Source organism: Somniosus microcephalus, chromosome 4 (assembly GCF_052327205.1).
Source record: "Somniosus microcephalus isolate GS21.2 chromosome 4, FLI_Smic_1.0, whole genome shotgun sequence".
NCBI lineage: Eukaryota > Metazoa > Chordata > Chondrichthyes > Squaliformes > Somniosidae > Somniosus > Somniosus microcephalus.
In genome coordinates, this window is record NC_140990.1 from 76,292,359 (window position 1) to 76,314,705 (window position 22,347).

General features: G+C 47.7%; 2 protein-coding genes across 3 annotated transcripts in view; one reads left to right on the forward strand and one right to left on the reverse strand.

Annotated features, from left to right (window-relative positions):
• The window catches only part of LOC147119270 (uncharacterized), a 42,435-nt gene extending 33,309 nt beyond the window's left edge, over window positions 1-9,126 (reverse strand). Inside the window, exons 1-2 of the mRNA XM_085984061.1 lie at window positions 6,531-9,126; window positions 5,169-5,172 (exon numbers count right to left, since the gene is read on the reverse strand). Coding sequence (XP_085840187.1) covers window positions 5,169-5,172; window positions 6,531-7,246 — 720 coding nt within the window. The 5' untranslated portion in view covers window positions 7,247-9,126. The remainder of the gene's footprint in view (window positions 1-5,168; window positions 5,173-6,530) is intronic.
• A 177-nt stretch (window positions 9,127-9,303) lies between these two features.
• LOC147119271 (uncharacterized) lies at window positions 9,304-17,522 on the forward strand. 2 transcript variants are annotated; one of them, XM_085984934.1, is made up of 2 exons: window positions 9,304-9,515; window positions 12,506-17,522. In XM_085984934.1, the coding sequence occupies exon 2, from the start codon at window positions 15,757-15,759 to the stop codon at window positions 17,305-17,307; it is 1,551 nt and encodes a 516-aa protein (XP_085841060.1). In that variant the 5' UTR covers window positions 9,304-9,515; window positions 12,506-15,756; the 3' UTR covers window positions 17,308-17,522. The 2 variants fall into 2 exon arrangements, with proteins under 2 accessions (XP_085841060.1, XP_085841058.1); XM_085984932.1 differs by having other exon boundaries at window positions 9,306-9,828.
• Window positions 17,523-22,347: the final 4,825 nt, after the last annotated feature.

A 22,347-nucleotide genomic window follows, 5' to 3' on the forward strand; every position in this document is an offset into this window, starting at 1 on the left:
CTTCCTGCATCTAGTCTGTCCAGTCCTGTCAGAATTTTATAGGTTTCGATGAGATCCCCTCTCAATCTTCTAAACTCCAGTGAGTATAAGCCCAATCGACACAATCTCTCCTCATACGTCATTCCTGCCATCCCAGGTATCAGCCTGGTGAATCTTCGCTGCACTCCCTCCATGGCAAGAACATCCTTCCTCAGATAAGGCGACCAAAGCTGCACACAATACTCAAGGTGCGGCCTCACCAAGGCCCTGTACAACTGCAGCAAGACATCCTTGTTCCTGTACTCAAACCCTCTCGCTACGAAGGCCAACATACCATTTGCCTTCTTAACCACCTGCTGCACCTGCATGCGACTGGTGCACAAGGACGCCCAGGTCTCGTTGCACTTCCCCTTCTCCCAATCTATTGCCATTTAGATAATAATCTGCCTTCCTGTTTTTGCCACCAAAGTGGATAACCTCACATTTATCCACATTATACTGCATCTGCCATGCTTCTGTCCAATCACCCAACCTGTCCAAATCATCCTGGAGTTTCTCATCATCCTCCTCACAGCACACACACCCACCCAGCTTTGTGTCATCTGCAAATTTGGAGATATTACATCTAGTTCCCTTGTCTAGATCATTAATATGTATTGTGAATAGCTGGGGTCCTAGGACCGATCCTTGCGGTACCCCACTAGTCACTGCCTGCCACTCGGAAAAAGACCCGATTATTCCAACTCTTTGCTTTCTGTCCGCCAACCAGTTCTCTATCCAAGTCAATACCTTGCCCCCAATCCCATGTGCCTTAACTTCACACGCTAATCTCTTATGCGGGACCTTATCGAAGGCCTTCTGAAAGTCTAGATACACCACATCCACTGGCTCTCCCTTATCTATTTTACCAGTTAGATCCTCAAAAAATTCCAGATGAGTCAAGCATGATTTACCTTTTGTGAATCCATGTTGACTTTGTCCGATCCTGTCACCGTTTTCCAAGTGCTCTGCTATTACATCTTTTATAATGGACTCTAGCATTTTCCCCACTACCGATGTCAGGCTTACCGGTCTGTAATTCCCCGTTTTCTCTCTACCACCTTTTTTGAATAGTGGGGTAACATTAGCTACCCTCCAATCCATGGGTACTGTTCCAGATTCCATCGAATGTTGGAAGATCAGCAATGCATCTACTATTTCTAGGGCCACTTCATTAAGTACCCTAGGATGTAGATTATCAGGCCCTGGGGATTTATCGGCCTTCAGTCCCATCAATTTTCCGAACACCATTTCCCTACAAATACTGATTTCTTTCAGTTCCACCCTTTCATCAGACCTTATGTTGCCCGGCATCTCTGAGGGGTTATTTGTCCTCCTTTGTGAAGACAGAACCAAAATATGTATTTAGTTGGTCTGCCATTTCTTTGTTCCCCCATTATAAATTCCCCTGATTCTGACTGCAAGGGACCTACGCTTGATTTCACCAATCTTTTTCTCTTCACATATCTACAAAAGCTTTTACAGTCAGTTTTTATGTTCCCTGAAAGCTTACTCTCATATTCTATTTCCCCCTTCTTAATTAATCCCTTTGTCCTCCTTTGTTGAATCCTAAACTGCTCCCAATCCTAAGTATTGCTTTTTCTGGCCAATTTATATGTCGTCTCCTTGGATCTTATGCTATCCCTAATTTCCCTTGTTAGCCACGGTTGAGTCACCATTTTTGTTTTATTTTTATGCCAAACTGGGATGAACAAATTCTGTAATTCATCCATGCGGTCTTTGAATGTTTGCCATTGCCTATCCACCGTCAACCCTTTGAGTGCCATTCCCCAATCAATCCTACCCAACTCGCGCCTCAGACCATCGTAGTTTCCTTTATTTAAATTTAGGGCCCCAGTCTCTGAGTCCACTACTTCATTCTCCATCTTAATGAAGAATTCGATCATATTAGGATCGCTCCGACCCAAGGGGCCTCGTACAACAAGGTTGCTAATTAATCCTTTCTCGTTACATAATACCCAATCTAAGATGGCCTGATCTCTGATTGGTTCCTCGACATATTGGTCCAGGAAACCATCCCGTAAACACTCCAGGAATTCCTCCTCCACAGTATTGTTACTAATTTGGTTAGCCCAATCTATGTGTAGATTAAAGTCACCCATGATGACTGCTCTGCCCTTATTGCACGCTTCTTTAATTTCCCTTTTAATGCCATCCCCAACCTCCGCCTTACTGTTTGGAGGTCTATATACCACTCCCACTAACGCTTTTTCCCCCCTTAGTATTTCTCAATTCTACCCATACAGATTCCACATCATCAGAGCTAATATCCTTCCTTACAATTGTGTTAATCCCTTCTTTAACCAGTAATGCTACCCCACCTCCCTTTCCTTTTTGCCTATCTTTCCTGAATATCGAATACCCCTGGATGTTGAGTTCCCAGTCTTGGCCATCCTTGAGCCACGTCTCCGTAATCCCAACCAAATCATATTCGTTTACCTCTATTTGCGCAGCCAATTCGTCCACCTTATTACGAATGCTCCTCGCATTAAGACACAAAGCCTTCAGGCTTGTTTTTTTAATGCTCTTAGACCGATTAGAATTATTATTTATTACTGTGACCACGTTTGATTTAAACTGTTGATTTCTCTGACTGCCACTTTAGTTTTTCTCCTTCCTATCTTTTGCTTTTATCCTTGTTTCCCTTTCCTCTGTCTCCCTGCTCAGGTTCCCAACCCCCTGCCATTTTAGTTTAAACCCTCCCCCAGAGCACTGGCAAACACTCCCCCGAGGACATCGGTTCCAGCCCTGCCCAGGTGCAAACCGTCCGGTTTGAACTGGTCCCACCTACCCCAGAACCAGTTCCAATGTCCCAGGAACTTCAATCCCAGCCCATTGCACCATTCCTCTAGCCACGTATTCATCTGAAATATCCTTCTATTTCTACTCTGACTAGCACGCGGCACTGGTAGTAATCCTGAGATTACTACCTTTGAGGTCCTATTTTTTAATTTACAGTACCTCCTAACTCCCTATATTCCCCTTTTAGGACCTCATCCCACTTTTTACCTATATCATTGGTGCCTATATGCACCACAACAACTGGCTGTTCACCCTCCCCTTCCAAGATGTTCTGCAGCCGCTCTGAGACATCCTTGACCCTTGCACCAGGGAGGCAACACACCATCCTGGAGTCTCGTTTGCGGACGCAGAAACGCCTATCTATTCCCCTTACAATAGATTCCCCTATTAGTATAGCTCTACCCCTCTTTTTCCTCCCGTCCTGTGCAGCAGAGCCACCCCTGGTGCCAGGAAGTTGGCTGCTGCGGCTTTCCTCCGATAAGCCATCCCCAACAGTACTCAAAGTGGTGTATCTGTTTGCGAGGGGGGGGGGGGGATGTCCACAGGGAACCCCTGCACTACCTGCCTGTGCCTAGTACTCTGCCTGTTGGTTACCCATTCCCTTTCTGCCTGTCCAACCTCTACCTGCGGTGTGTCCAACTCCGTAAACGTGCTATTCACGACGTCCCGAACGCTCCAGTATGCATCCAATGGCAGCTCCAGTGCCGCAATGCGGTCTGTCCGTAGCTGCAGCTGGATGCACTTCCTGCAGACGTAGTTGTCAGGGACACAGGAAGTGTCCGAGTTCCCACATATCGCAGGAGGAGCATACCACATGGCCGGGCTGTCCTGCCATGACTTACCCTTTAATTAATTGAATTTAAATTAAATCAATCAATCCCACTAATTACACTACAGTTAAATGGTTTACCAACAGTCCCCGCTACACCAGAGAGACCTTAGTAACTATAAACCACAGAGTTTAAGTTTAAAAAGAGAGAAATACTCATCAACCACTTACCTGCTTTCTGGTGACGTCACACTTTGATTATTTTTTAGCTCGCTCTCCTGCTGCTGAATTGGTAAGCCTCACCTCGCCGCCGCTTTTATGCTCCGCCTCGCATCGTTGCTCGCTCCACACCCAGGTCCGCTCCGCCGCTCAGGTCTTGAAACTTGTAACACTGAGGCTGAAATTCCACTGCCGTGCGCTGGGGGTGCAGGCAGTGCTGGGCACAGAGGGAGCAGCAAACTGGGTTCAGAGTGGGCACGCTGGGTTTGCCCTTGGCCTGGACTTTCCATTGAGCATGTGCTGGGGCCCAGTGGGATTTCACTGCTCCGGGGCATTTCTGAGTCTGTCACAGGAACATTAGGAACAGGAGGAGGCCATTCAGCCCCTCGAGCCTGCTCCACCATTCAATTAGATCAGGGCTGACCCGTATCGTAACTCCATTTACCCGCCTTTATTCCACATCCCTTGGAACAATTACCTCACAAAAATCGATCATCTCAGTATTGAAAGCTCCAATCGACCCCCAGCATCCACAGCCTTTTGGGGGAAAGAGTTCCACATTTCTACTACCCTGTGTGTGAAAAAGCGCTGCCTGATTTCACCCCTGAATGGCCGAGCTCTAATTTTAAGATTAAGGCCTCTTGTTCTTGATTCCAGCACCAGAGGAATCCTCCATGGCCTCCCCTCTCCTTATCTCTATAAACTCCTCCAGCCCCACAACCTCTGAGATCTCTGCCCTCCTCCAATTCTGGCCTCTTGCACATCCCCGATTTTAATCGCTCCACCATTGGCGGCCGTGCCTTCAGCTGTCGAGGCTCCAAGCTCTGGAATTCCCTCCCTAAACCTCTCCACCTCTCGTTCCTCCTTTAAGACATTCCTTAAAACCTACCTACCTCTCACCCCATCTCCTCTTTCACCCCTACTCTCCAACCCCCCACCCCAACTCCTCTTTCACCCCTACTCTCCAAACCCCCTTAACCCAACCCCTCTTTCACCCCAACTCTCCAACCCCCCTCACCCCATCTCCTCTTTCACCCCTACTCTCCAGCCCCTCTCTCATCAGCCATTGACTTCAATGGAACATAGACTGACAATTGATATCAGTCCGGATTTGAAAAGGTGTTTACAAATGATTTTAGAGGCTCTTTGAGTTGGGATCTTTCTTCATTCTGTCTACTCGATGTGTGATAACAGACTTTCTCATGTGAATATAGAGCTGGAGTATTGGGCCATGATGTGTTTGGTGTTCATCTTGTTGACTCTAAAATTTGAGTCTTGTGGTTTCAGACACCAGCTAATCAAGCTCACAACAACAGATTGTCTTTCACTGACTATTAACAGCACTGCAAAGATACAAACAGAGTATAGTTACCTGATCCAGAGAACAGAGATAATACCAGTGGATTCAGAGCTCTCTTTTCCCCAGGTCTGTTCTAACAAGCTGTGACTACACTGGCGATATTTATGTTTAACTTGTTTACTACATTATTGATCTGGCCCTGCCCAAACTATAACCACAAGGATATCTGTCATTGTTCTGACTGTGACCACAAGGCTGTGTCACTATCACACACACACACCGTTTCCTTCTTTCACATCTCCATACACAGACCATCTCTTTACACACCCCCTTTCTACACAATTGCAGCGGACATGAGCAAGGACATGAGGCTCATTAAAAGGCACACACATTTCATGACAGCAAAGGTTACACTGGGACTAATCTTCAGTTATTTTCATTACAGGCTCAATGCAGAGTAAAGATGAGACTTGCATTTATACAGCCTCTTTCATGACCTCAGGACGTCCCAAAACACTTTACAGCCAATGAAGTACTTTTGAAGCGTAGTCACTGTTGTAATGTAGAAAACGCAGCAGCCAAAATGCGCACAGCAAGCTCCCACAAACAGCAATGTGATAATGACCAGATAATCTGTTTTATTTTAGTGATAAATATTGGCCAGGACACCAGAGATCACTCCCATGCTCTTCTTCTCAATAGTGCCATGGGATCTTTTCCACCCGAGAGCAGACGGGGCCTCGGTTTAATGTTTCATCTGAAAGACTGCACTTCTGACAGTGCAGCACTCCCTCAGCACTGCACAGGAGTGTCAGCCTAGGTTCTTGTGCTCAAGTCGCTGGGGTGGGACTTGAACCCACAACCTTCTGACTCAGAAGCGAGAGTGCTACCAACTGAGCCACTGGCTGATACAGCAGCACCTCAACACTGCCTCATCACCCTGCAAGCTTCTGTTAAATATATTTGCTGAATAAATTTAAAACCAGGTTTGCAGGCGTGATGCTCTATTCACACATCGAAGGTGAGAGAGATGCTGTGGGACACACACTAAGTCCAGTAGCTGAAAGTGAGTAAAAGACTGGGTTTTGTGTTTAGTGATCCCGGGCGTGTTACCGATACCTTCCCTGGATACCAAGGCTAGGAGAGGCACTCTGGAATGTATGGGGAGCTGGGACTTGTCCATGAAAACAACTGAAGGTATGAGAACTGAACTAATCTAGAGTTCAAAAGGAGAAAAGGACCTAAAATGGACATCAATTAGTCCCTTATCTTGGAGAAATAACGAACATAACACAGCCCAGTTATAGGGGTTAATAACATTGGTAGAAACAAACATAGGATGTGATTAACAGCAGAATCCTACCCCTACAGTCACTATGAACTTGCTGGTGTCTCACTAGCTAAGAGGATCGAGTGAATCCCTTCCCACACACGGAGGTGAACAGCCTCTCCCCGCTGTGTGTGTGTTGGTGGGCCTTGAGACTGGATGAAGTAGTGAATCCTTTCCCACACACGGAGCAGGTGAATGGCCTCTCCCCGGTGTGAACCCGTTGGTGTGTCAGCAGATCCTTTGCGCTTTTAAAGCTCTTCTCACAGTCAGCACATTTAAAAGCTCTATCAAGGTGAACAGGTTGGTGTGTCAGCAGGTGGGATGATTTAGTGAATCCCTTCCCACACACGGAGCAGGTGAACGGCCTCTCCCCAGTGTGAACCCTCTGGTGTGTTCGAAGATTGGATGCATGAGTGAATCCCTTCCCACATACAGAATAGGTAAACGGCCTCTCCCCAGTGTGAACTCGCTGGTGTTGAATGAGGTGAGATGACTGCCTGAAACTCTTCTCGCAGTGAGTACAACTGAATGGTCTCTCGTCGGTGTGAACAAGCTGATGTTTAATAAAATCTGCAGAGAGTTTAAAGCAGTTCCCACAGTCAGAGCATTTAAAAGGTCTATCAGTGTGAACTCGTTGTAAATGGAGGCTGGACGACAGAGTGAATACCTTCCCACACATGGAGCAGGTGAACGGCCTCTCCCCAGTGTGACTGAGTCGATGAGTTTTCAGCTCAGATGGGTAATTGAATTGCTTCCCACAGTCCCCACATTTCCGCGGTTTCTCCATGGTGCGGGTGTCCTTGTGTCTCTCCAGGTTGGACGATCAGTTGAAGCCTTGTCCTCATACAGAACACGTGTACGGTTTCTCCCTGCTGTGAATGGTGCGATGTTTTTTCAGGCTGTGTAACTGGTTAAAGCTCTTTCCACAGTCAGTGCACTGGAACACTCTCACTCGGGTATGTGTGTCTCAGTGCTTTTCCAATCACACTGATGTTTGAAATCTTTTCCCACAGACAGAACAGGCAAACATTTCTCCTTCCACATTCACAGGCCGATGATATTCGGGTCCTGATGAATGGAGTGACTCGGTCAGATCTTGATGTGATGTTTGGTTTGAGTTTGCGGTCTGTAAATGCTGCCTTTCTCACAGCCTGTAAAAGGAGTTTACAAAAGCCATCACTGTGAGTCCAGGATAGAAATTGACAAGATTCTCTCCTCCTGGTTCCTGGCCAAGGGGGCCACGCATGCGCCCTGCTGCCCCGAGCCTCTCAAGATGGCGGCCGTTACCCCGGGCCGGTCACCGGGAGAAAGTCCCGCAGCTGCCGCCCCGCTCGGGGCAAACGCCCGGCCCGGAGGCTCTTGTTCGGGGCCTGAGGCCCACCCCTGGTGTTTGTGAAGCGGATAATGTTGAGTGTTTTAATAATGGGGCCTGGGGCCGCACTCGGGGTGTGTGCAGCCCTCGTCACCCCGGAGTTCATTTTTTTTTTTTTTTTAATGTTTACAGTACAAACTGCAACTATTTAATAAACCAAGAATCCATACACACCAGTCCAACTGGCATTGTTCATTCAGTCATTCATTCGTTCGTTCACTCAAGCGTAAGTTCCATGTGCATGACTGCGTACATGTGTGCCGTTTCTATCTGCGTGCATGCTTATGTATTCGTTCATCTGTCCGGCAGGCTTCACGCTCACCAAGCCGACTTTCACCTGGGGAGCGAGGGCCCTTCATTCGGTCGACCGTAAGTTCCATTGTGTAAGCGTGCGTATCATTTGTCTACCTGTGTGCATGCGTGCGTTCGTTCATCCGTCCGGCAGGCCTCATGCTCACCGAGTGACCCCCATCCTGGGGAGCGGGCCCTTCATTCGGTCGAACGTAAGTTCCATTGTGCATGCTTGCGTGCGTGCATATATTTGTATCCGCATGCGTGCGTTCACTAGAGCGTTTGTTCGTTCGATTAAGGAAGGCTTTAACACTAAATAACACCACAATATAGAAAATCCCACAACCATATCAAAAAATCACTTAAGACTTCAAGTAAACTACTTTTAACCAGAACCCGAAACTTCTTCAAAAACAAGTAATACCAGTTCAACGCCAGTCCTATTGGCACTCTAATAACTCCTCGTCTTCACTTGATATCATCCAACCATATAATGTCATGATCCTTATCCACAGTCTTCAACCTTTCCACAGAAAAGAAGCCGACCACTTACTCAAATCCCGTAAAAGAAGAAAACGACTACTCAAATTCCCTTCTTCTTGCTGTTATCACTCACAGGACCCAGCCATCAAGACATTCGCTATTCCTTGCCGATATACCTTGTTTTGTCTTTTATTTTCCTTTTTTTCTTTTATCCTGTTCTCTTTTCCCATCTTATGGCTGTTCAAGCACCGTACTATAGATAGGAACAGTCTGTCTTTCCTCCACCAAATGGCGGCACACAAACCCGATCCCGTCACTGAAACAAAGCCTCACAGCTGCCACCAAACAGAGCACAGACGGGGCCGCTGGAACTCAATCGGGCCGGAGACCGTGCTTCAACTTTAGAAACCGTGCAGCATGCTCACCCACAGCATCTGACGACTCCGCCCCCCGCCTGGGGTCCTCCGTGCTGGGCCTCCCGCCTAGGACACTCTCCTCTGGGTCTTCCACCCTAGGCCTTCCGCACTGTTGTTCAGGTTCAAAGGTCAAGCCCCGCCCCTCACACACGCCGATTGGTTGGAGGACCCGTCGCCCACTCGGTCCTCCAGCCCCGCCCCGCTCTTCCTATTGGTCTGGAGCTCCCGTCAATCATCCGTTCAGTGTGAGCTGAGCATGCGCGGACTTTGGCAGCAGCCGCTGACACATCAGGTGAGAGGGCTCAGGGAGCGGGTTCATGAACCCCGGGGGGACGCGGGCCGCTCACACCCCGAGCTCAGGGAGCGGGTTCATGAACCCCGGGGGGACGCGGGCCGCTCACACCCCGAGCTCAGGGAGCGGGTTAAATTATTACACCAAGAAAGCAGTGTGAGTGTCGGAGCGCACTGTGGACAGGCTCTGCCCAGTACTCATGGTAAAATAGTGAAATCTTTGCTATTCCGATCTTCTACTTGATCGGCCCTTCCCTCAGACTGCTCAAGCAGGGCAGAGAGAAACAGAAATCTCCTGACAGAAGCAGCACCTGAAGTTACATTGAGTGAAACACAGTCTGCCCACAAGGTCCACACACAGGCTTCGTTGCTATAGAAACGATCACAACATTTATATCGGACCCAATGAAAGGTCTAATCAGAAACTGCCCTCGGGCTCCTTTTACCAAGCTGCCGCCAATGACCTTCTCACAGACAGGCAGCAAATTCAACTGAAACTATTGTATTGGCAAACAGGTGACTGAATGCTCGTGTATTTCAACTGCTATAGTCCAGGATATGTGAAATATATCTTGAGTTTATATGAAGGTTTATACAGGGATCTTAATCTTCTCGCAAGTCAAATTATTTTCCCAATGCAATCGAGGGTAATCTTCAGGTAACTAATGTATCTCTCATGGGGTTGCTCAGGGTGAATACAATCTGGTGTGGGGGTCAATGATTACTGTGATTGAAAAATGTTAAATGGTGATTTTATTATACACCATTATAGGAGTGTTAATATTATAGGGCTCAAATTCTATGAGCATGTACAGATTTGCATAGAAGCTGTAATCAGTGGCCTTGATTATAATTAAAAGTGTGGATGAGGGTAGTGCAGTTGATGTGTTCTACATGGACTGCAGTAAGGCTTTTGACAAAATCCCACATGGGAGACTGATCAAGAAGGTAAGAGCCCATGGGATCCAGGGTAATTTGGCACATTGGATCCAAAATTGTCTTAGTGGCAGGAGGCAGAGGGTGGTGGTCGAAGGTTGTTTTTGTGACTGGAAGCCTGCGTCCAGTGGTGTATCACAGGGATCGGTGCTGGGACCTTTGCTGTTTGTAGAGTACATTAATGATTTAGATATGAATGTAGGAGGTATGATCAGTAAGTTCGCAGATGACACGAAAATTGGTGGAGTGGTAAATAGCGAGGAGGGAAGCCTCAGGCTACAGGACGATATAGACGGGATGATTAGATGGGCAGAACACTGGCAAATGGAATGTAACCCTGAAAAGTGTGAGGTGATGCATTTTGGGAGGACTAACAAGGCAAGGGAATACACAATGAATGGTAGGATCCTCGGAAGGACAGAGGATCAGAGGGACCTTGGTGTGCATATACATAGGTCCCTTAAGGCAGCAGGACAGGTAGATAAGGTGGTTAAAAAGGCATAGAATATAAGAGCAGGGAGGTTATGATGGAGCTGTACAAAACGCTAGTTAGGCCACAGCTGGAATACTGTGTGCAGTTCTGGTAGCCACACTATCGGAAGGATGTGAGTGCTTTGGAGAGGGTGCAGAGGAGATTCACCAGGATGTTACTTGGGCTGGAGCGCTTCAGCTATGAAGAGAGACTGGACAGGCTGGGGTTGTTTTCTTTAGAGCAGAGAAGGCTGAGGGGGGACCTGATTGAGGTGTACAAAATTATGAGGGGCATAGATAGGGTAGATAGAAAGGAACTTTTCCCCTTAGTAGAGGGGTCAATAACCAGGGGGCATAGTTTCAAGGTAAGGGGCAGGCGGTTTAGAGGGGATTTGAGGGAAAACTTTTTCACCCAGAGGGTGGTTGGAATCTGGAACTCACTGCCTGAAAGGGTGGTAGAGGCAGGAACCCTCACAACATTCAAGAAGCATTTAGATGAGCACTTGAAATGTCATAACATACAAGGCTACGGACCAAGTGCTGGAAAATGGGATTAGAATAGACAGGGCTTGATGGCCGGCGCGGACACGATGGGCCGAAGGGCCTCTTTCTGTGCTGTATAACTCTGAGAAATGGGGACTGGTCAGGGAGCGTCTGTAAATAAAGGAGAAATGGAGACGGGTCAGGGTGCATCTGTAAATGGAGGAGAAATGGTGACTGGTCAGGGAGCGTCTGTAAATGGAGGAGAAATGGTGACTGGTCAGGGAGCATCTGTAAATGAAGGGGAAAGGGAGATTGGTCAGGGAGCGTCTTTAAATGAAGGAGAAATGTAGACTGGTCAAGAAGCATCTGTAAATGGAGCAGAAATGGGGACTGGTCAGGGAGCATCTGCAAATGGAGCAGAAATGGTGACTGGTCAGGGAGCGTCTGGAAATGGAGGAGAAATGGTGACTGGTCAGGGAGCGTCTGCAAATGGAGGAGAAATGGAGACTGGTCAGGGAGTGTCTGTAAATGAAGGAGAAATGGTGACAGGTCAAGGAGTGCCCCTCACCAAAATTGTGAGATATTACAGAAGATAAGCTTATAAGGAAGGACAGTGTATTGGAAAGAAGGTTAGAGTCAGAGTCAGCACCTTCAGGGGAGGAGAGGGAGGGGAACCAGTGAGTGTAGAACTGAACCCAGCCAGAGTCAACACCTTCAGGGAAGGAGAGGGAGGGGAACCAGTGAGTGTAGATCTGAACCCAGCCAGAGTCAGCGCCTTCTGGGAAGGAGAGGGAGGGGAACCAGTGAGTGTAGAACTGAACCCAGCCAGAGTCAGCACCTTCAGGGGAGGAGAGGGAGGGGAACCAGTGAATGCAGAACTGAACCCAGCCAGAGTCAGCACCTTCAGGGGAGGAGAGGGAGGGGAACCAGTGTGTAGAACTGAACCCAGCCAGAGTCAGCGCCTTCTGGGAAGGAGAGAGAGGGGAACCAGTGAGTGTAGAACTGAACCCAGCCAGAGTCAGCACCTTCAGGGGAGGAGAGAGGGGAAACAGTGAGTGTAGAACTGAACCCAGCCAGAGTCAGCACCTTCAGGGGAGGGAGAAAAGTCGACCGAAAGGAAAAATGTTGGAGATGGTGCGATGGGTTTGAATTTCAGCACAGGGAGGAGGGACAGTGTGTGGGACGGGGATTTACAGCTTTCGGGGAACAAGAGAGGAAAGAATGTTCCATAGAAACTAGAATTGTCTGTTCTGAATTTCTATCCTGTACTTACAGTGATGACTTTTGTAAACTCCTTTTACAGGGTATTAGAAGGGGAGGATTTGCAGACGGGAAACTCAAACCATACATCACGTCAAGATCCGACAGAGTCACTCGATTCATCAGGACCTGAATATCATTGGATTTTGAATGTGGAAGGAGAAATGTTTGTCTGTTCTGTCTGTGGGAAAAGATTTCAAACACCAGTGTGACCGGAAAAGCACCGAGACACACACACCCGAGTGAGAGTGTTCCAGTGCACTGACTGTGGAAAGAGCTTTCACCAGGTACACAGCCTGAAAAAACATCGCACCGTTCACAGCAGGAAGAAACCGGACACGTGTTCCGTGTGTTGCCGAAGCTTCGACTGATCGTCCAACCTGGAGAGACACAAGGACACCCGCACCACGGAGAAACCGTGAAAATGTGGGGACTGTGGGAAGAAATTCAATTACCCCTGTGAGCTGGAAATTCATCGACACCTTCACACCGGGGAGAGGCCATTCACCTGCTTCGTGTGTGGTAAGGGATTCATTGATTCATCCAACCTGCTGACACACCAGTGAATTCACACTGGGGAGAGGCCGTTCATCTGCTCCGTGTGTGGGCAAAGTTTTGCTGATTCATCCAACCTGCTGACACACCAACGAGTTCACACTGATAAGAAACCGTATAAATGTTCTGACTGAGAAGAGCTTTAAAAGCACAAAGGATCTGCTGACACACCAACGCACTCACACTGGGGGGAGGCATTCACTTGCTCTATGTGGAGAGGGATTCACTCGTTCATCCAACCTGCTGACACACCAGCGAGTTCACAGTGGGGAGAGGCCGTTCACCTGCTCCGTGTGTGGGAAAGGATTTTCTCATTCATCCAACCTGTTGAGACACCAGATTGTTCACACTGATAAGAGACCTTTTAAATGTTCTGACTGACTGTGAGAAGAGCTTTAAAAGCACAAAAGATCTGCTGACACACCAACGCACTCACACTGGGGAGAGGCCGGTCCCCTGCTCCGTGTGTGGGAAGGGATTCACTCGTTCATCCAACCTGCGGACACACCAACGCGTGCACGTGACTGCGGGGGTTGGATTCTGCTGTTAATCACATCCAGGACTGAACCATGTTCATTCTGACAGTTGGGGTTTGTTTCAGCTGATGTTAGTAACGCCTATAACTGGGCTGCAGTTTAATCTGTATCAATGTCAAATAAATGAGCTCTGTTTCCCACACAGGCAGTGTGTCGAGTCCTTCATGTCTCGACAATAAGACGAGCTGATTGAGGACTTGTTACAAACTGAGTGGAATCCACCCGAGAACTGAGATCCCACAACTTGTTAAAAGATGGATCTACAAGATGTCCAAGTCTGACAGGACAGAAAATTCTATTATATCACAGGGTCCACTTCAACCATCCAGAGCAGTGAGCCCCTGTAATATTGGATTTTAACCTATGGGAAATATTCTGATAATCTGTTATTGTCACGGGGCAAAGCAGCCTTGTTACTTTAACATCAGTTTAATCAAACTCAATGGGCAATCCGATCTCCAAAGGGAAACGTCTCCTTAAAGCTGACGATGTCGGCAGTTCTGCAGCTCATTTCTCAGTGTGAGCGTGTCAGAATGAAAAGCTTTAACAACAGCCGATGTTTCACAAAGGTAGACCTCACCAGACCAAAGGCCATTGGTGGAGTTTAATGGGCTGTTTGTGTCACTGGGCTACAGGAGGCCATTTTTAACTGAAGGAAAACTGGTCACAGCAAACAGAAAGTTTAACAGACTGTCCCTGGTCCACTCGAACCCCCACCTCTCTCTCACTATTTATGGGCACTGCTGCAGTAATTGCTCCTCTGACCTTTCCTCTCTTGTCCCTCCTGTACCCCTAATACACGGCCCGACACAATCTCCTTCCCCCTACATCCTCACTGTGCTGGAATCCACACCAGTCTCCCCATCTGCTCCTTGTTCTCTCCCTGGATCCTAAAACTACTGAACTCACTCTTCCCCTCCTGAAGTCTACAGGCTCTAAAACTGAAGCTTGGTGTCCCTCAGTCCCGACTCCTTGATTTACCTCCCCTTCTCTCCTCCTCTTTCGCCCTTGGTTGTGTTCCACACTCTGGGCCTTGGGCCTTCCCCGGGGATTCTCAGTATGAACAGGTGGGATGTGTTTGGAGACAGGGTGTCCCGGCTCTCCACCTTTAAAGGGACAAGGAGACGACCAGCTGGGCTGAATGGCCCTGCTTTATGACATCACTGCCGTGCCTAGCAACCAGCCTCCCTGAGCCCTGCTCATTATGGGCTGGGTTTAGCTCAGTGCTGTTACAGGAAGGGAAACAGGAGCAGGATTCACCCCGTGTGGAGCCCAGGATTAATGCGGAGAGGTACAGGATCAATTTATACCTTATTGAGTGAGAAATGTCATTGTCCAGACACTCCCTGTCCCTCGGTATCTGTGTCGGGGAGTGGCTGATGGATTTACTCTTTATCTAACCCGTGCTGTACCCGACTGGAGAGTGTTTGATGCTGACACTAGGGGCTCAGCTCCACGAGCACAACATTTAACCCAAAGATGATCTGATAAACCCATCAGCTTCTCCCCTGGACACAGGTCCTGAAGGACGGAGTGTCTCTGATATTTTGGTCGGTGTCGTTTGTAGTGTATGTACCTTTAAGAGCCCCTGTGTACTGTAATCCCAGTAGTGACCACTCCGGTATATAAGCCTGTATAGCGTCTTGTATCTTTTAGTTCACCTCTAGACTTTGTTCAGTAAACACCTGTTAAACCAACTCCTGCATTCCGTGTCTCCATTAACACACGGATACAACAGTGGCGACGAATTGGAAACGGACTTACCTGCAATTCGGCAGCACCTCAAGGAGATCGATTCCTCAGACGAAGGTCGAAGAAAAAAACAAAAAAACTGTGGTTTCACCAGCTAGCTGGGCTGGTGGCAGGTACTGCACTAATCCTTCCTGGGCGGCGGGCTGGGGCTCGATCGTGTGGCTCTGCAGCGGGGCCGAGCAGCGAGTCGGAAGGCAGAGGCAAACAGACACGGAGGGTGGAGCACTCGGGAGACGGCCGGCGCTGCAAAGCAGGTCGGCATTCGGACCAAGCAGAGGGAGGGAAAAGTCCCAGAGGGTCCGGCGGGAACGAGTCTCCAACTATTAAAAATATCGGTGTAAATAAAAACTGCGGAAAACAGCGTTGTCAGCAGCGGCAGCGGCGGGAGGCGCCATTTTTTCTCGGCAGGGAAGAAAGGAAAGCGCGGGAGGTGCCATTTTTGATTTTCAGGATGCCTAAGACTGGCAATATTACTGCTTTTGATAGTGATATAGAGGATTGGACCACATATGTGGAAAGAGTGGAGGTATATTGCACAGCGAATGAAGTAGAGGATGATAAAAAGGCATCGGTACTTCTAAATCTGATGGGCGCAAGGACATACGGGCTGTTACGAAACTTAATCACTCCAGCCAAACCGATGGACAAGAATTTTAAGGAGATTGTTGATACCCTGCAGGAGCACTTAAACCCAACACCGCTGCTGATAGCGGAACGATTCAAATTCTTCAGGAGGAATCAGCACAAGAATGAAAGTAACGCTGATTACCTCACCGAATTAAGAAAGCTGTCAAAGCACTGCCAATTCAGGGCAGGACTGGCAGATTCTCTACGAGACAAATTCGTCTGCGGTCTCCTAAGTGAAGGAACACAGAAAAGGCTACTTTCTGAGAATGATTTGACACTGGATAAGGCTTTCAGTGTGGCTGTATCATACGAAGCAGCAGCACGAGGAGCTGCAGAGATACAGCAAAAGCCACAGGACTTCGGCACCCATGAAATGACACGGGGTGTCGAGAGATGTTATCGCTGCGGCAGATCCACCCATGACCAGAGGGACTGCTGGTTCAAGGACAAAGCATGCAGGCAATGCGGAAAGATGGGACACATTGCACGTGTATGCCGATCTGGAAACAAAAAATCCACTGACAGAAAAAAAATCAATAAGGAGAAGTACAGAAAGGTACAAATGATGACGGACAGTAGCTCCAAAGACCAAAAGAGCGATAGCGACTCCAGAAACAAGAGACTAAGCTGTCTCAAATTACATAATATAATTGCCAAAGAAGATTACCAGACCATTTGGGTTACCCTCACGATAGCGGGGTCCCCAGTTAAAATGGAGCTTGATACAGGATCAGCTCTGACCGTCATAAGTCGACGGGATTACGAGCGGCTATTTCCGCATATACCTTTGAAAGACACATCCATTATCTTGAAGACATATACGGTGCAGAAAGTATACCCCAGAGGGAAAATAAAGGTGCCTGTTGTATACAACGGCAAGGAAATACAGAAGTTGTATTTATACGTTCTGCAAGATGGTGGTCCACCGTTGTTGGGACGTGAATGGATCAGGAAGATACGTTTAGACTGGCACTCCATTCAGGCACTGATGGTGACCAGTAAGAAAAAAAATGATGATGACGTCATACCTGAACGATTAAAAGACATCTTGGCTAACGCCAAAGAAGTGTTTCAACAGGAACTAGGAACCTTGAAAGGCGTCACCGCCTCAATAAAAGTGGAAGATGCGGTAATTCCCAAGTTTTTTAAGGCAAGGCCGGTGCCATACACAATTCGTCCAGCAGTTGAGGCAGAGCTGGAGAATTTGGAAAAAGCAGGCGTGTTATCCAAGGTAGATTGGAGCGAGTGGGCAACAGCCATCGTCCCGGTCATGAAGAAAACGTTGAATAATGATAAATCTGAAGAACAGAGAAAAATTCGCATCTGTGGGGACTTCAAGGTGACTGTAAACCCGGTCCTTCACATGATAGCATAGTGGTTAGCAATGTTGCCTCACAGCGCCAGGGACCCGGGTTCAAATCCGGCCTCGGGCGACTGTCTGTGTGGAGTTTGCACATTCTCTCCCTGTGTCTGCATGGGTTTCCTCCGGGTGCTCCGGTTTCCTCCCACAGTCCAAAGATGTGCGGGTTAGGTTGATTTGGCTATGATAAATTGACCCTTAGTGTTAGGGGATTAAATATGTGGGGTTACGGGGATAGGGTGGGATATGGGTTGTAGGGGGTTTCTCTTGCTTGCTCTGGTCTCCTGCCAGGCTTCTTGCAATAATTACCCATGAGTGGTTCGACCCACTCACCCCTACGGTTCTAGACCTTGGACTTAGGTGCAGGGAGCTGTAGTGCAGAGAAAACTCAATAGACCAGGTCGAATAGCACGAAATGGATGCCTTTATTGAACATTTTTCAGCATTATAAAATACATGTCATATGCACAGATTAAAGCAACTACAAGCATGCACACATCTATAAACTTAACTCTATAGAAATGGGGAACACACGGCACATCGTGAAAAGGGTAACACATTACAATTACCCTTAACCCCCTCCCCTACACCTAACTAAGTTTCGATTTGAGGGACTCGGGATCATGCTCACCACTTTAAGAATTGCGAAAAAGGCTTTGCAGCCTTTCGACACAGCTTTCCGTCGTCACGTGGGTTTGGAAGCTTCTGGCGCAGCTTGTTTTCCTCTTGGTTCTCCTGCGATGGAGGCAGCCGATACAGCCTTGGTGAGCGCTCGCCGATGTGATTTTTAAGAACTGGATGCACACTCCGGGCCCTGAGTGTCTTCTTCTCCGGCCTGGGTCGTCGATGATCTCCCGACAAAAGTACCCGGGCCTCCCTCGTCGTCTTCCCGTCGTGGCCGGGCCTTGCCTGGCCGAGCTGGCTTCCAAGCCGAATTCTTCTCGTCGTCTTCTCGTCGTGGCCGGGCCTTGCCTGGCCGAACCTCCCAAAGTCACGGAACACACGGCTGAACACCCCGCTGGACACCGTTTACCGAACCACGAACCGAACACGTTCCGAACCGAAGAAGTAGCAGCAGAAGAAGTAGCGATGGACTTTACTCAATCCACAGTTATACTTTTTTGGAACATTCTTATCTCCCGCCAAATCATAGTCCTGTCTTTGTAATAATTTTGGCGGGCAGAACTCTCTGCAGGGGTGTTTTGTCTTCATAACGGGAGTCGGTGATAGCTTAACTGGCCTTCCTGGGCCGATAATGTCTTTGCTTTGTTACCGTAACTTGGTTTGTATATTGATCGGTCTGGAGATTGCCCTGGATGGCTGTTAAACGGCTTCTCTTTGTACAGTGTAATGGGTTAAAGCGTTCGTTCAATTGTCCGCCCATTTCTTGATGGGTCTCATCCTGCCACCCAAATCTGTCCTGTACTTATAATCTAATCAATATGTATGCTCAGTTCCATGAGTTTCGGCTTCCCGAAACTGGTTTTCGCGGGCTTTTAATGCCCTCAATCCACAAGCCTGTCTGGCTTACAGTAACAGAAATTCAAATTGTCCCAGAAGCTGGTCACGAGGTCTGGCGGCCATTTTGTGTGCCCTTTTATCAAAGGTTTCTCTGTATAAGCTTCTTTTGGCCAATAAAGCTGTTTTATTAACCCTATTTTCCTGCGTGATTATTTAATGAAAATTTCGCGAATCTTACAGGGTGGCTCGATGGGCCGAAATGGCCTCTATCTGCACTGTGGAGATTCTGTGATTCTGTGATACAGTATCCTCTTCCAAGGATAGAAGATATTTTCGCCTCACTATCTGGAGGGAAACGTTTCACCAAAATTGACTTGGCACAGGCATATCTACAGATGGAGGTTGAGGAGGCCTCTAAAAGTATCTCACGATAAACACACACAAAGGCCTGTACCAGTACAATCGACTGGTTTTTGGAGTAGGATCAGCTCCAGCTATCTGGCAAAGAGCTATGGAGCAAGTCCTGCAAGGGATTCCGGGAACTCAATGCTACCTAGACGACATCCTTGTAACAGGAGAAAACGACAACGAGCACCTTGCCAATTTGGAACAGGTGCTCACTAGGCTGAGAGAACGGGGCTTACAAGCAAATCGCCCCAAGTGCGAATTTTACCAGAAACAAATATCATATTGTGGCCAAATAATTAACAAAGAAGGGTTGCATAAGTCACCTGAAAAAATTGAAGCGGTCATAAAAGCCCCAGCACCTGAAAATGTCTCACAATTAAGGTCGTTCCTGGGATTGATAAATTACTATCATAAATTTTTACCGAACTTGTCAACTGTTCTGCACCCTCTTAACGCACTGCTACAAACGGGAGTAATTTGGAAATGGAGCGAAGACTGTAAACGTGCCTTCCATAAATGCAAAGGCTTGATCACGTCCAAGGAAGTGTTGGCTCATTACAACCCATCACTGCCAATCAGACTGGCGTGCGATGCATCCCCTTACGGCGTAGGAACGGTATTATCGCATAGATTCCCTGATGGCTCGGAGCGGCCGATAGCTTTTGCGTCATGCTCATTGAACTCAGCTGAGCGTAACTATGCCCAGATCGACAGGGAAGCACTCAGCCTGGTGTGGGGAGAGAAGAAATTCAACCATTACCTACACGGACAAAAATTTACCTTGTTGACTGACCATCAACCCCTCGTCTCCATATTCAACCCTAAAAAGGGCGTTCCCATTATGACAGCGCAAAGGCTACAGAGGTGGTCCCTTTTCCTAGGGGCACACCAATATGACATAGAATACAAAGGATCAAAACAGCATGGGAATGCTGACGGTTTATCGCGCCTACCGTTGCCAACAGTAGAAGAGGCACCTACAGTGGACCCAGTGGAGATGCTCCACTCAACCATAGTAGAATGTCTACCAGTAACAAATTCTACCATTGAAAAGGAAACGAGAAATGACCCGACTCTCTCACGAGTCTACGATTTAATGGTGAAGGGATGGCCAGCACATGGCGAACCACTGTTGCCAGCATTCTCGCAAAGAAGAGAACAGCTGTCAGTGTGCCGAGGAACCTTGATGTGTGGATCCAGAGTGGTGATTCCACCCAAACTCAAGGATAAAGTGCTAAAGGAGCTTCACGAGGGGCATCTGGGTGGAGTGAAAATGAAGAACCTAGCCAGAGCGTTTGTGTGGTGGCCAGGTATCGATGGAGACATCGAAGAAATGACCAAGAGCTGTCTAGGATGCCAGAAGGTCCAAAACGCCCCACCACAAGCCCCTCTACATCCATGGGAGTGGCCCTCATCTCCATGGCAAAGGGTACATATCGACTTTGCTGGTCCATTTATGGACTCAATGTTCTTAATCGCGGTTGATGCACACTCCAAGTGGCCGGAGGTAATAAAGATGTCCTCCACCACCACGGAAAAAACCATCACAGTATTAAGGACCATATTTGCCAGGAATGGGCTGCCTGAACAGATCTGTTTTGATAATGGACCGCAATTTGTGTCCGAAGAATTCAGGAAGTTCTTAAAAAACAACGCCCGCCCCATACCATCCGCCATACTACACGTCCGCCCCATACCATCCCGCCACCAATGGATTAGCTGAAAGGTTTGTCCAGACCTTCAAGAAGGCCATAAAGGCCATGGGTAATGAAGACATAAATCTACAACATAAGGTAGATAACTTCTTGTTTGCATACAGGAATGCAACACATGTGGTTACAAACCAAACTCCCGCCATGATGTTTTTCAATAGAAGACTAAGATGCCGGCTGGATTTGATCAAGTCATACATCAGAAGGGATGTAGAGAACCGGCAATTTCAAGGCATGAATGAAAGGCCAACTAGAACCTTCCAGATAGGTCAACAAGTTTTGGCCCGGGACTACCGTACCGAGAAATGGCAGCCTGGAACGATTTGCACACGACTAGGACCGCTGATGTATACCGTGGACATTGGTGAAAGCATAATAAGGCGCCATGCTGACCAGATCATAGAGTCATCCGAAAAGGGACAACCTACACCACAACTCTATACGCCTAATGATGAAGCAGAGATACCCATAGTATCTACCTCCGATCCGGTGATACTGGAACCAGATGAACCCGACACTGGCATTCAAGCTGAATCGACCTTGCCAAAAGAACCTACTATACCACCGAAAACTACTACACCACCGAGGCGTTATCCGGACCGAGTCAGGAAGCCTCCAGAGAGACTGACTTATAATTGATTAACTGCAGCAAATGTGTAGATTATTGTTCTTGTAAACATGTTAATTAATGATTACTTAAAATGTTATGTACTAATTATCTAAAAGGGGAGGAATTGTAGTGTATGTACCTTTAAGAGCCCCTGTGTACTGTAATACCGGTTGTGACCACTCGGGTATATAAGCCTGTATAGCGTCTTGTATCTTTTAGTTCACCTCCAGACTTTGTTCAGTAAACACCTGTTAAACCAACTCCTGCATTCCGTGTCTCCATTAACACACGGATACAACATCGTTGATCAAGTTTAAACACCTCGCTCACATCTCCTCTCACCCTGCTTTGTTCTAATGAGAAGTGCCTCAGTTTCTCTTGTCTCTCCTCCTGGGAAAGAGAAGTTCGCCTCAGTTAGAAACTCAAACAGGCGCTTCACTGCAGACAGGTCATCATGAGGAAACATTTCTTTACCCAGCGAGTTATTATGATCTGAAATGCAGTACCTGAAAGGGTGGAGGAAGCAGATTCAAGAGTAACTTTCAAAAGAGAATTGGATAAATATTTGAAGGGAAAACATTTACCGGGATATGGGGAAAGAGCAAGGGAGTGGGACTAATTGGATAGCTCTCCCAAAGAGCTGGCACAAGCATGATGGACCAAATGGCTGCCTTTTGTGCTGCATCATTCTATGATCCTCTGATAACTAAAGCCTCTCATCTGTGGTATAACCTCAGTGAATTTATTCTGCAGCCTCTCTGTGGCCCCGACATCCTTCCCAGTGTAAGATGCCCAAAACTTATTCTAACTGCAGCCGAACCGTTGATTTTGTTTTCTACGCCCCATTTATAAAAAACCTCGGCT